General features: G+C 41.7%; 1 protein-coding gene across 5 annotated transcripts; it reads left to right on the top strand.

Annotated features, from left to right (window-relative positions):
* The first annotated feature begins 6,056 nt into the window (after window positions 1-6,056).
* Window positions 6,057-10,986, top strand: LOC148843103 (pentatricopeptide (PPR) repeat-containing protein). 5 transcript variants are annotated; one of them, XM_088957102.1, is made up of 4 exons: window positions 6,071-8,902; window positions 9,064-9,127; window positions 9,212-9,521; window positions 10,561-10,986. In XM_088957102.1, the coding sequence occupies exon 1, from the start codon at window positions 6,453-6,455 to the stop codon at window positions 8,682-8,684; it is 2,232 nt and encodes a 743-aa protein (XP_088813228.1). In that variant the 5' UTR covers window positions 6,071-6,452; the 3' UTR covers window positions 8,685-8,902; window positions 9,064-9,127; window positions 9,212-9,521; window positions 10,561-10,986. The 5 variants fall into 5 exon arrangements, with proteins under 5 accessions (XP_088813225.1, XP_088813228.1, XP_088813226.1 ...); XM_088957099.1 differs by lacking the exon at window positions 9,064-9,127 and having other exon boundaries at window positions 6,057-8,902; XM_088957100.1 differs by having other exon boundaries at window positions 9,064-9,521.
* The last annotated feature ends 3,494 nt before the right edge of the window (window positions 10,987-14,480 follow it).

Below are 14,480 nucleotides of genomic sequence, written 5' to 3'. Positions count from 1 at the left end.
ACAGGAGATCCTACACGCTCCCCTATATGCATTGCTTGCGGCCTACTGAAGCCAAACTTGTACTCCGCGACACTTGGGGGGCAAAGCCCTTGCCCAAAAAGCACTCCGACAAGGGTATTATTGGCCAACAATGAAGGCAAATGCCATCAAACTCATCAAAAAATGCGACAAATGTCAGAGACATGCCAATATCCACCACCAACCCGCTGCCGACCTCAAGTATCTCACCAGTCCATGGCCCTTTGCACAATGGGGCATCGATCTACTCGACCCATTCCTGCCAGCGACGGGTGGAAGGAAGTTCTTAGTCATAGTAGTGGACTATTTTACCAAGTGGGTAGAAGTCGAACCCCTCGTAACGATCACGACCTGAAATGTTCAAAACTTCTTTTGGAAAAACATTGTATGTGCTTCGGATTACCTCGGGTATTGATTTCTGACAACGACAAACAGTTTGAAGACATCAAATTCCAAGACTAGTGCCAAGACATGGGAATCTGACAAAACTTTACTTCAGTCGCACACCCTCAAGAAAACGGTCAGGCAGAAGTAACGAATAGAGCCATCCTCCGCAGATTAAAGGCACGATTGGACCGAGCTAAAGGATTGTGGGCAGATGAACTACCCAGCATTTTGTGGGTGTACCGGACCACAGAGAAGACTGCCATGGGAGAAACTCCCTTCAATCTCACCTACAACACTGAAGCAGTAATTCATGTAGAGATTGAAGTGCCCATGCTACGATTAGAAGTATACAGTGATCAGACGAATGAAGATGAGCTACGTACCAACCTCGATCTACTCGATGAAGTAAGGGACCTCGCGTACATCTGAACCGCAGCCTACCAGCAGAGAGTAGCTCAGTACTATAATGCTAGGGTCAAGAGGCAGAACCTTCGCGTTGGCGACATGGTCCATCGTAAAGTTATGGTACCTAGGCCTGGCGCTGCCAAGCTCGGGTCCAACTGGGAAGGCCCCTACCGAGTGAAGTGAGTGCCCGGGGAAGGAACGTACAAGCTCGAGATTCTTGAAGGAAAACAAGTACCTCGGGCATAGAATATTATCAACTTAAGGCAATATTACCTGTAACTACTGAGTAGACCATGAGTCACTTCCAGAGCCTAAAGGACAAAATGCTAAGCTAACACGACTTCGACGTTATAAGACCCAGTCGCCTCCATGGCATGGGAAAACTTCAAGGGCAAACTGTCACCCCCTCAGCCTAAGGGCCAAAAACACCAAGCTAACGAAGACCTCAGCATCAAGAATCATAGCTCATCTCAATACACTGGTTGAATTGAGGAATAATCAACAAATGCATAGTTCGGGCACACACAGTAATCACTTCGTGGTGTACCATAGAGATGCCTTAAACGTTAAAGGACAGATTGGGATAATGACTACCGAAAAGTCCTACTTCGGGCATGTAGCTCTAAAAGCTCAAGTGGTAAGATCGCTTAAGCAAAAACAAAGGGAGCACGCCATACTTAGAAAAAAAAAGAGGAAGAAGTTTCATTACCGAAAAAAAAAACCGGGCTAAACAGCTCGAGAAAGTTTAATAGAAGGTAAAAGGGGCACAACTGTCCAACAAGATCTTTTCAAAACCGGGTTTATGGCACCCGGAAGCCACCAGAAGCCCAGAGAAATGCCACCTCAAGGATCCACCTCCTCATCCTCTAGAGAGTCAGTCTCCTCTTCCTCCGCTTGGTCTACCGTCTCAATGGACAAACCCTTCATAGTAATGTCGTCGAGGTTGAGTTTGGAGAACTTATTCCGAACCAACCACTGGCAAAGCTTAAACCCTAAGCGATACAAACTCGAACCGTACTCCGCCTGGAGGTCCTGCAATTTCTAGGAGTCTTTAAAATCTCAGACTGCTTTCTCTCACTCAGCCTCCACCATCTGATCAAAGTTTCGAGTCCGATTTAGAAGAGTGGACTCCAACTCCCACACCTGCTTCCTGAGGAACTCCCTCTCCGCTGCCATCCTCAAAGATTCCTTCCTGTAATGTGTGCTCTCTTCAAAAAGCCAGGCGATTTGAGCCTCCTGGCCCTGGACGAGCAGCTCTTAAGACTCGCTCCCCTTGCGGGTGTGATGGAGCTTGCCCCGGATCTGATCGAGCTTGCTCTGGAGCTTTTGGTTGGTAGCCCGTTGATCGAGGGCGTCGATACGATGGATGTGTGTCTAGAGAGCCATGGCATGGATGGCGGAATTCACCTGCCGACGGAAAAGAAGATTAGAAGATAGCGGAAAAGGGCAAAACAAGAGAGAGATGAGGGAAAAAGGTCGCTTACCACCATACCATGAGCAGAGGCGAACGCGGAGAGGTCCCTGGGCTCCATGTTTCCCCATTGAGCGATCTCGTCATTAGTGATCGCCTTCCGGCTCCTCCGGCGAGCCACCAGATAATCATTTAGCCCTTCCCGATTTCCCACTGGGAACCGGACGTAAGGACGGGGCTGAATGGGATTACAGGGAGTCTCCCCCGGCTAAGGGAGCTCGTTTCCCCCAGGGTTAATCCCACTAGCCTCCTCGGGAGGGGGCATCGGAATCTCAGGCAGAGGAGAAGGTAGAACCGCCTCAGTAGACCCGAATTTAGTACTTCTCGAAAGAGGCGCATGGCATCTCTGGCTGCCCGAGAGAAGGCAGCATGAATCGGCACTGGACATGATGGCTACCAAAAAACCATAAGACATTAGTTCGACAAGGAACAAAATACATGTGTACAAGGCACTACACGACCTAGAAGGCCGACCTACCCGAACTCAAGCCTGCCTGCACGAGCTTCTCCTCGGTCAAATATTTCGAGCAAAGAAAGCCTACCGACGCCCAGGACAACATCGTTTTCCAAGTTTCAAGGTCCAGCTCGGCCCCGGGGTCCTAGATGGCGCCCCTCCAAGCAGTGGGGAAGGGCCACCCCTCGGGGTTACGGACCACAAAGTAATCCTGCTTCTAGGTAGGAATCTTATTCGACAACTCGTACAAGAGCTTATAGCCGCGGCGGGGAGAGAGGTAATAAAAGCGCCTCTCCGGAGGAACCCCAGGAGTAGCGTTCTTTATACAAAGGATAGAGGCAAAAATATCAAGGTCTAGAGGAAGGCAGTACTCGTAGCACAGGATATAGTCCCAATCATGTTTCAAATGGCATTGGGATGAAGCTGGTCAATGGTGACGTTGAAGTGGTTTAACATCTCCACTATCAAGGGGTGTAGAGGGAGATGCAAACCAACCTCGAGTTGTTCCTGAAAGACTACTATGTCGTTGGGACCATGCTTCCAAGGGAAGTTGCCAGTAGGGAGGCTGTAAACCAGGTCCCTAGGGAGGCGAAAGTAGCGAATCAGAGACTTGAGTCTCTCCGCTGTCATTAAGGAAGGGCCAAAGGTATCAGGCTCCCTCCCCTAGAAGTAGACGCCATGTCGTCGGAGGCCTCTTGAGCCTCCGAGATTTGCTCCCAGGCTCCCCCTGAGCTCGAGGGAGCATCATCATCATCATCATCCTGGCTATCGCCCCTGTGATAGGTATGGTATGGGTACCCAGACATGGCTGACAGCGATTGGGACTCACCGGAGTAGACGGAACAAAGCAGACTGAGGAACTCGAATAGACTAGGTGAAGTGCGTGACCTCAGAATCCAAAGATAGCAAAGATTGCATGGGAGAAAATAGGGCCCGAGGGGGGCCCCTATTTATAGTCTCCACCCTTTTGAATTGACGGCTTAGATCAAAGTAGATCCAACGGTCCGCGGGTGCCCTGACCGCATGCCTTCTGAAAACCTAAGGCGATTGGCAGCACATCTTCCATAATTAAGGTAGTCGTAGCCGCATGACATTCGGAGTTGAAGGGCACCTCAGCACGTTTTCTGAATCCGAAAGGCTAGGAAAGTCATAAAATCTCTTGATTCCCACAAGTGCATTTAATAAGGGTAGTCAATCAAGTTTGAATTTTGGTCAAATCAGTCCATTGCACTTCATAAACTCCCCACGCTAAGGCTGTACTCTTAGCTCGATGAGTGGGGGGCAATTGATGAAGGATGATTTGTCCCAACCTATGAAACGGTGACACGTAGACACTGACTCAGCATAAGCGACAACTCAGCTTTGTGGCCCAGTGCATCCAAGTAACGGGCCCATAAAGCAGCTCACTACATCGTAGCGTGCAAAGGGAAGATCTCGCCACAACGCGAGCTTCGGGTCCCCCGAGCTATCTCTAAAGGGATATTCCGAGGCAACTATAGCTCGCGAGCTAAAGTTATCAGCTCGCTCGAGCTCCCTAGCAGACAGGTCATTCTGAGGACCAATTTCACTAAGGGTAATCCTGGAATGTTCCAAGCTCGCCACAAGATAGCTCGCGAGCTAGCCGCACTAGCACCCTCCAAGAAGCTTCCAACTGACAGACCGTACCGGTCAGACTGTGCCATATCCTCTACTGACGGCGTAGTCCCTGTCCTTTCGATAGTCTGCATCCACGTCTCTTGGTAGGCGAAGGCATGCCTGTCACCTTGGAGACGTGTCACTCACCCAGGCAAGGAGTATGCCACAACGGCCACCTGCGCAGCCCTGGCAGGTAACGGCTACGGCAGGGGCCTAGTGGCGGTTATACCCGATCCAACAAGAGCGCCCCTATAAAAGCCCTCAGGGCAGAAGGGAATTTTTTTTCTAGAGAACTCTAATCTCTCGAGTATACTGATAAAGCACGACTTACACTCTTAGCCACTGACTCTTCTTTTCCATCTTTCTTGCATTCTAACTTAAGCATCAGAGTATTCCCACTGGGTAAAATCACCGGGAATCCTTCCTTTCATCTTCTCAGGTGTCGTCCATTGCCAACAAGGAGCCAGTCAGCAGCCAGCTTGGAGTGCCCGGATCGTGCAGCATCAATACCCTTCATCGAAAGCAGGTATTATGAATTTCTTCATTTGTGACCTCTTTACAAAGATTATATTATTAACAGTTTGAGTGGCACAACAATCAATATTTGAAATGAAAATGTCCACTTCTGAAGTGCCCTCAGAATTAAATCTATTTTCAAAACTGCAACAAAACATCTCCTTGATTCCCTCAACATCTTCAATAGAGGACCCCTCATCATTTCTAACTTTTCTAATTTTGTTATTATTTCTCCTAATTGTTGTAGTGGTGTGAAAGAATTTAATATTTTTTATCCCCATGTTTAATCCAATAAACTCTAGAATTTTGAGCCCAATAAATTTCTTCTTTAGCCAGGGTGTTATTGAGAAGTTTATGAAGAGCTTTCATCCCTTTCTAAGTTGTCTTGGATCATCCCTTGACATTTCCAAAATGGTTTTTATTCCAATATTTGAGTTCTCTAACAAGGTTATTTCTCTTTTTACAAAGCTGCATGGCCCTAGAACCATTAATGTTAATATCCCAAGCCCTTTTTGATTACATTATCAAGACTAGGACCTAGGCACCACATGGCTTCAAATCTAAAAGGTCTAGGCCCAAACGAGGCCTAAGAATTAGTATTAAGTATAAAAGGAGTCTGGTCAAAAGTAAATAAAAGGCAGGCTCATTAGCATATATTCATTGAATTCACATCTCCATTCTGCATTAGTTAGGACCCAATCAATCATTTTCTTAGTAGTACTATTCTTCCATTATCTAATTCAATAAGATTAGAATAGTTAATTAGATTATTAAAATTCCTGGTTTGAGAAGGCCTTACCTCCACACCACCAACTTTATTCTCTTTCCTTGTCAGAGCATTAAAGTCCCCCATAACACTCCATGCCCCAGGAGCATAAACAAATGTACTAGACCAGCATTTATTGGATTCGAGATCAGTAATGTAGGTGTGGATAAGCCTGTCATTTGTTAAAATAATATCAATAGAACAAGAAGAGAAATTCCATAATAGCTAGAGGGCACCAGCAAAACCAATGGGATCAACAAGATGACATTTATAAATTTAAATGCAGACACAATTATCAAATTTAAATGTAGACACAATCTTTTTTTCTATATTAGGATTAACCCTTGTTTCCATCAAACAACAAATACTGGGCTTAAATTGCCTACACAACTCAGAAAATTGGCGTCTAAACTGGATTCTACCAGACCCTCTAACATTCTAAATTAAGATCTTCATTTAGAACCCTTTGTCACCTTTGGACCCACCCTTTTAGTACTTTGAGAAGTAAGAAAGTATTTTATAAAATTCTATCCAGACAAGGCTAAATCTTCGCTGTTTGTTCCTGTTTTTTGATGGTTCGGGTCAACCCACTACATAAAAAATGGATCGCATGATTTTGACGATAGCATCTCGAGGGAACTCGGGCAGTTCGGATTTAAATCTAAGACGCTTGAGTTGGATTTGGAAGTTAGAATTGGAACTGCCGTGAGGGCAATGCGTCTGGAATTTCGAAGTTTCAGACTTTCAGTTGGTCCAACGTTCGATCCTTGGTCGCGCCAGTTTTCGTCTAAGATGTTATAATGTCTTCCTTTTCAAATTATTACTCTTCTCTGCTAAAGTTTTGCTGGGAAACCAACAACCAGCGCCTAGCGCAGAAACTTCATTGCCTTATAATCAAAACGCAGAGACACCCTGATACGTTTCTATCGAATAATCTCATCGCTGCGTACTCTAGGTTCGGTCTTTTAATTTACGCCCGCCGCACGTTCGATCAAATACCTCACCCAAACCTCTTCTCATGGAACGGCATCCTGTCTGCTTATTCGAAATCTGGTCATCTCTCTGAAATGGAGGAGATATTTAAGAGAATGCCAAGTCGAGATGGGGTTTCTTGGAATTGTGTTATTTCGGGCTATGCGAATTGTGGATTGGGTGAAGAGTCGATGAATATGTATAAACTGATGTTGAAAGATGGGCCTGCTAATTTGAATCGAATTACATTCTCCACGATGCTTATCTTGTCGTCGACTCAGTCTGCTATTTACCTGGGTAGGCAGATTCATGGACAGATAATGAAATTTGGGTTTGAATCATATGTCTTCGTGGGTAGTCCTTTGGTGGACATGTATACAAAAGCTGGGTTGATTCATGACGCAAAGCGGGTTTTTGACGAGATGTCTGAGAGGAACGTAGTAATGTATAATACAATGATTACAGGGCTTTTAAGGTGTGGGATGCTTGAAGAATCAAAGAGTTTGTTTCTAGAAATGCCTGAAAGAGATTCAATTTCATGGACAACAATGATTACTGGGCTTACACAAAATGGATTAGCAATAGAAGCACTGGAGGTGTTTAGAAGAATGAGATCGGAAGGATTGGCTATTGATCAGTTTACTTTTGGAAGTGTCTTAACTGCTTGTGGGGGTCTTGTGGCCTTGGAACAAGGAAAGCAGAGCCATGCATACATAATTAGGACTGATTATAAGGATAATATTTTTGTAGGTAGTGCCCTTGTTGACATGTACTCCAAGTGTGGAAGCATAAAATATGCAGAGGCAGTTTTCAAGCGAATGGCTCACAAGAATATTGTGTCATGGACTGCAATGTTAGTAGGTTATGGTCAGAATGGGTTTAGTGAAGAAGCTGTAAGAATTTTCTCTGACATGCAGAGAAATGGGATCAAGCCTGATGATTATACCCTAGGCAGTGTGATCAGTTCATGTGCTAATCTAGCAAGTTTAGAAGAGGGTGCACAGTTTCATGGCCAGGCCCTAGTTTTGGGATTAATTTCACCTATTACTGTTGCTAATGCGCTTGTTACCCTTTATGGTAAATGTGGAAGCATTGATGATTCTCACCGTCTGTTCAATGAGATGCATATCAAGGATGAAGTCTCTTGGACTGCACTGGTTTCAAGTTATGCTCAATTTGGAAAAGCAAACCAGACAATTGAATTGTTTGAAAGAATGTTGGCTGATGGACTGCAACCTGATGGAGTTACTTTCATTGGGGTTCTTTCAGCTTGCAGTAGAGCAGGACTGGTGGAGAAAGGATATAAATATTTTGACTCCATGGTGCAAGAATATGGAATTGATCCAATCCCTGATCATTACACTTGCATGATTGATCTCTTGAGCCGAGCTGGAAGATTGGAAGAAGCAAAAGATTTTATAAATAAGATGCCTTTTCATCCTGATGCAATTGGTTGGGCTACCTTACTTAGTTCTTGTAGACTTCATGGTAACATGGAAATTGGGAAATGGGCAGCTGATTCCCTATTTGAATTAGAACCACAGAACCCAGCAGGTTATATTTTGCTTTCTAGCATTTATGCTTCTAAAGGGAAATGGGATGATGTTGCTAAGTTAAGAAGAGGGATGAGGGATAAGGGGGTGAGGAAGGAACCTGGTTTTAGTTGGATCAAGTACAAGAACAAGGTATACATTTTTTCAGCTGATGACAGATCAAATCCATATTCGGAGCAGATATATACTGAGCTGGAGAAGTTAAATTCTAAGATGATAGAAGAAGGATATGTACCAGATATGAGCTCTGTCCTCCATGATGTAGATGAGGCAGAGAAAAGAAAGTTGCTTAGCCATCATAGTGAGAAGCTTGCAATTGCTTTTGGATTGATTTTCATACCTCCTGGTCTGCCCATACGAGTTGTTAAGAACCTCAGAGTCTGTGGGGATTGCCACAATGCAACTAAATTCATTTCTAAGATTGTTCAACGAGAGATACTAGTAAGAGATGCTGTCAGATTCCACCTGTTCAGAGATGGAACATGTTCATGTGGGGATTTTTGGTGATGCTGTATACTTGTATTTTCATCGACATACATCTACCCACTTCACTTGAGGGGTTGCATTGATTCTTTTTATATGACTGAAGGGCTATTTTTTTTTTTCTGAAATGATTCGAAATGGATGAATTGTTCATGTTCAAAAGGGACATGGAATTTTGACACCTAGGAATTTGCTGCATCCAAGTTCCTTTCGAACGTTCAGCTCCAAGCTGAGACAAACAGGTTAAATGGTCTAAACAATTGCTAGATGGAAATGGATTTTATACTGATTAAAAATTTGAAAATGTTCTTGCATTTATTGAAGACTAGCTGAACTGAACTTCTCATTGGTTGTCACAGTAACACATTGGTTTAATCTTAAAATGAATTGCTGGTTCCTTCAGGATTTGCTGGACTTTGTATGATGAATAGAAAGATTTTTGATATGTCGCAGGCTCAATGTAGCAAGTAAAGTGCATTAGTGATAATATTATAAATAGCTTGGCATCTTTTTATGTAAAACATTAAAATGACAAAGTTTTTTCTCTCTAGGAGGAACTGCATCACACTGCTGGAAGATACACAACACTACTGACAGGATTATTCACTGAGGAATGACTTCTCTAAGATTGATTAATTATATTTACAACTGTTTTATGAGAGAAGAAAATTGGAGGATATTCAAATGACAAGCAGACATATTGGTGAACAGATTTCCCAAAAGATTATTTTGGGTACACAGTAAGGGCTTCATGCTGAAAGTTGTTCTGTGAATAGGGGTTGGAGAAAGAATTAAAAGATTTCTCTCGTTTTGATCTGTTCCATAATGACTTGGCTTGCAATACCTAATACTTGGTGAAGGGTAAGTTGTTCTCTTTGGCTTTTAGGATTAATTGGACTGTATTTTCAAGCATATGTTCATATTTAATTACTGAAACCAATTGGACTTTTTATTGAAATTACCTTTTGATTCAAGGTCATCATGTTACTGTTGTGTTTTTTTTTTATCTTGTATTTTCATAATATGTATTCTGAAAATAGAACTTGACTTGCTTTTTATCGTTCGGTACTTAAATATTCCATTCTTTTTACATGATTGTGAACTTCTTGAAGAGTAACTCTTATGATGTTACAGTCTTCCAGGCTTTATCTAACTTTACTGGTACTTATCTTACACAAATTTAGAGTTTGCCTACAGTGAAGATGAGGGAATATTCAATGTTAGTTCAATTCCTTTCAGCAAGGTGAAAAGTCTCTGGCATAGAATTGCATAGGAAGTGGGAGAGCCACTGAAAATATTCAATGTTAGTTCAATTCGTTTTAGAGATGGTATGACTGATCTACCACTCAAATTTGTTTCAGTAAGGCTATCCTTAGAAATCTGGAGTTCTCATGGCTCAAGTGTTCCATGTCTATTAAATAGAAAATTAAAATATATTTAGGTATGGCTGATCTACACCTTTGTTCTTGGGGTTGTTTAATTTCTTCCATGAGATTAGTTTCATTTTTTCCATGTGATGATTTCGTATATGTAATGTTATTTCAAACTAAAAATTGTTTATATTCTGTGACTATGCTGTTTTTAGAATTTGACTTTTGTTTTTGAGATTTTTAGATATAAACCCTTAATATTATGTGAGTAAGGCACCCTAGTTCCCTCAGCTGAGTAATTAAAGTGAAGATTTCCATTTGAACCATAGATTTGCAGATTCACTGTGAAAGCAAATATTAGTCCTATTGTCCAACAAAGCCCAAGAGTTCAATATTTGAAGTGAAGATTTCCAGCTTTACATCTGGATTTAAAGATGTTGATTCGACATTTCGTGATAACTGTGCTCATTTTAATCCTATTTATTGGTGTAATGCCTTCATCTGATGCTTGATCCTGTTCTCAAATGCAGGTGATTGTAGCAGCAACTTGCAAATTGCACTAATGTATTGAGGAAGTCTGTGTAACCGTGCATTGACAAATTCCTTGGTTATGGCACCCATAGCCATGTTTAGTAGAGAAAATAGAAGTAGACTTGGCCAATTTTTTCAGGCCTTTCTTTATCCACTCTTAATAAAGCATCTTGGTGATCTCCAAATTGTTTATGAACATGGAAGGTGGGGCTTGTTCCTATTCTTTTGGCCAAGTATGATTATGACTGTCACGAGTAGCAGCAGCGTCAGGATTTTTTTTTTCTGGTTTCTCTTTTCCTTTTTATTTATAAGAAGCAATATAAATGATTAAGCAAGAGATTGGTGAGATGGCTCCCCAAAATTGTATAATGAAGTATTTACCACTGGTATACAATTCATTATAAAGGTTATAGTGAATTGCATCATAATTATTTTAATTTTAATTGTAATTTTTTATTTCTCTATTTACCCTGGCTAGTTTATTCTGTATTATGATAACTTAGGAGAATCATTTGGTTAAGAAACAAAAGGGAAAAAAAAGGCAGAGAAGGATGGGTCAGGGAAGCCAGTAGGAAGAGTGAAAACAGAGGACCCTTCTCCTTGAACAGCATCAAAATCAGGGGTGTCAATGGGTTAAGTTTGGTCTGGTTTGGTTTAACCTGTACCTGAACCGAGGCCAGTTAAACATGAAACCAACCCATTCCGCAATAGTACCATTGTACTCAGCAAAAGCCCATTTTTGCAAATGTTTCAATCCCACCATGTGAACTCCTTGACTTTGATACGAGCCAACTTTTACACGGCACCCAGAACCCAATTAAGGCTAGGCTGATCCTAACGTGACAGGATTGGGTCAAGGGGGTTTACCACTTAAACCCGATCTATTGACATCCCTAATCAAAGTTCTTTAACTTGTGAAGACATCTGAGAGAGAAGTGTGAGTATTGAGGGGAAGTAGAATGTATTGCTAGCAAGGTTCATAGTATCTATGCATGTATCTATGACCATGAAAATTGATACGTACCATATGATATGCACTGATATCTTTGAACCCCGATTATTAATACATATGCCAGCAAGAAGAAGCGATGGCAAGAAAATATCTCAATAACTTAAACCATACCTAGCGGGGACCCGTGCGAGATGCACGGAATTTGTCAAAGGAAAGCAAAATAAACAACAAAATATGATAAGTATTAGCCATATAATATTTTCAATTGGGCCCAATGAAGGGATAGGAAATCCATCATATGGACACCCAAGATTGCGGAATAAAGGGGGCGAATTTCAAAATTTTTTCTTTCCCTTCAATTGGGAATCAAATTCCTTATTTAGAAAATCATATTTTCAAGGATCATTCTTGAATCATAAACTGAACCAGATCTGAACCAAAAAGAGGAGAGAGAGATAATACCTAATACAGAGAAATGATATCTCTCAATGAAGGTGTTCACGCCCAAGATAGAAACCAAAATCTGCTCCCATTGAAGATGGCGCAGTGCAAGGTGGAGCAGAATCAACATTGTCCTTCCTAAGAACCTGATTATTCCCAAGAATCACCTAGACGACTTGTGAATATAACTCCTATCAATCTTTTCTCCAAAAGATTGGAATCAAGATCCAATCTTGATTTCTCCCAAGGAATGGAGATCGAACTGTTGTAGGCGGCGGCTGCAGGAAGGAGGCGGCTAAAGAGTATTTGCAGGGTGCAGAATTCTCTCTTCTGTGATATCAGCTCTGAAGACAAGACTGCTGGTTGTCTGTTGTGTTGGATGTCTAAAGGTTGCCGCCCCCTCTTCCTTTTATAGATTTAAAGGGATCAACTCCTAATCCCATTAGGAGTTGCTAACCCAAATCATATCTGGATTAGAAGTCCTTTTAAGATAAGGGATAATCCTTATCTTATCTGTGGATTAGATCAGCCAGCTCCTAATCTAATTAGAAAGTTTCCAAATCTAAATCTCATTTAGATCTTGGACTCTCTAAGTGGATAGGGTGTGGGCCCAATTCTATCAGCTGATCTTATCTCATAATTCGCCCCTTAAAGACTAATCAAATTAGCCCAGTTCGAAATGGGCTTAAGGCCCATTTAGGGTTATGTATTCATTAAGCCTTCCAAACTGCTGCCCAATTGAGCTTCCATGTATGGCGTGGGACCCAAACATTGATCTACACATCAGCCACATGGGTTCAGCCCATCCTTTATTACAAGGCCTGGCCGAATATACTGTTATGGACAGTGCACCCCCTGAAACCCATCAAATGGGCTCTATGGGCCCAACACTTACCCTAAGTGGTCCCTGGGCCAAGCCACCTTGTAACACCTAGGGACTGTGGGTAGATGTAAGATTAGCCCATCAGGTATTATCCTCAATGGCCTTACACTTAACCTCTTAGCCCATAATGATCATACACTGCCCACAATGAACCTCCCCCTAGGCTGTGGTAATGTTGCACTCTCTCAAGTATGGATCATGGGAATTAAAACCTTTTGCAAATCATTTCGAAACCAAAATTTATATACTTTTATATCTCATATAAAACATATTTTGCAAAACAAATTTCAACGATTGAAATTGGCTGCCGGCAGTCTTGGTTTCCATTAGTGAGAGTGCATCCCCGATCATTACCTTTGTCCGACAAAGGGGCTGATTCTATCACTATGATCACCCACTCAGATGGATTCTCAGACTGTCCCAACATACTCAGGTTTTGACCCCCGTTAAGGATCTCATTGATTGGTACATCAAAGACAGCCCAATCCGACATCTAGTGCAGTATCATAATCAAGTATAGGGGTTGGGTGTAACTTTTTAGTTTTGCTCATCAATCTCCAAGGTCTAGGGCAATACTGGAAATCTGGTCCAGTTCAAAGATTCAATTAATCTCACACTGTGTGTGCCTAGGGTCTCACCCTGGTAGTTGAGACAAGCCACCCCAACCGACTTGGTGGCACCACAGTGTCAGCCTTGTCAGGATAGGTCTCCCCAGACCGACCCACTAGCTGTAAACATTCTAAACTAACACGAGTCTCATTAAGTATCCAGTTTAAGGGTATTACACAAAAACATACCAAGGGAACATGAATCAAATATGCACTTTTATTCATTTACAATAAACTCATAAAGTACATCATTTTGATTGAAGCTAAGGGCATACAAAACTGTCTAACACCTAATTGGTTCAAGTATAGCAATGGCAATGGGTCAGATTCAAGGCGGGGATCATACACCCCGTCTTTTACCCCAAATTTTTAAGTAACTATCCCAATTTTAAAAGTATTTAATATATTAATATATTACATCCAGGGTTGGGTCGGGGTGGGAACTTTAGTCATAATCTTCGATACCTAGTAGGGTTAGGACGACTGCACGCAATGAATACTGTTAATGAATTGAATAAATACCGTTAGTTGAAATAAATACTGTAATTAATGAAAAATACTATAATTAAATAACAATAATTTAATACCATAATTAATAATAAAAATTTGATATTAAATAAATACAGTTATATTTTACTGCTATTTACATTAGATAAATACTATTACATTTTACCCTAATTTCAGCGGAAGCCTTTTGAGTTGATCAGAAGTATTTCTATTGAAACAAACTACTAGTTTTATGGAAAGGTAGACAATGCAATATCCATGTTTTGCATTCTTCTGTTCTTTGTTGCCTTCTCAAGTTCAGATCTTTGTTTTAAAAGATTTATCCTTTTAACAAAAAGAAAAATTCAATTTATACAATACAGCATTGATCAATGTTTCCATGAAATTGTATATAAACAGGGTTTTCCCATTTCTTCCCCTGGAAATGCATCTAAAACCACAAATCCAATATGTTGCTTGGGACCCAACTGAAATGACATAACATCCCAGATGGGAAGTTATTCGCAAAGGGTAACCCCTCCCAAAAAA

The sequence above is a fragment of the Nelumbo lutea genome, chromosome 8 (assembly GCF_056320005.1).
Source record: "Nelumbo lutea isolate HS-2025 chromosome 8, American lotus-T2T, whole genome shotgun sequence".
In the NCBI taxonomy this organism is placed as follows: domain Eukaryota; kingdom Viridiplantae; phylum Streptophyta; class Magnoliopsida; order Proteales; family Nelumbonaceae; genus Nelumbo; species Nelumbo lutea.
Note: the sequence above shows the minus strand (reverse complement) of the source record. Positions and strands in the feature narration are given on the sequence as shown.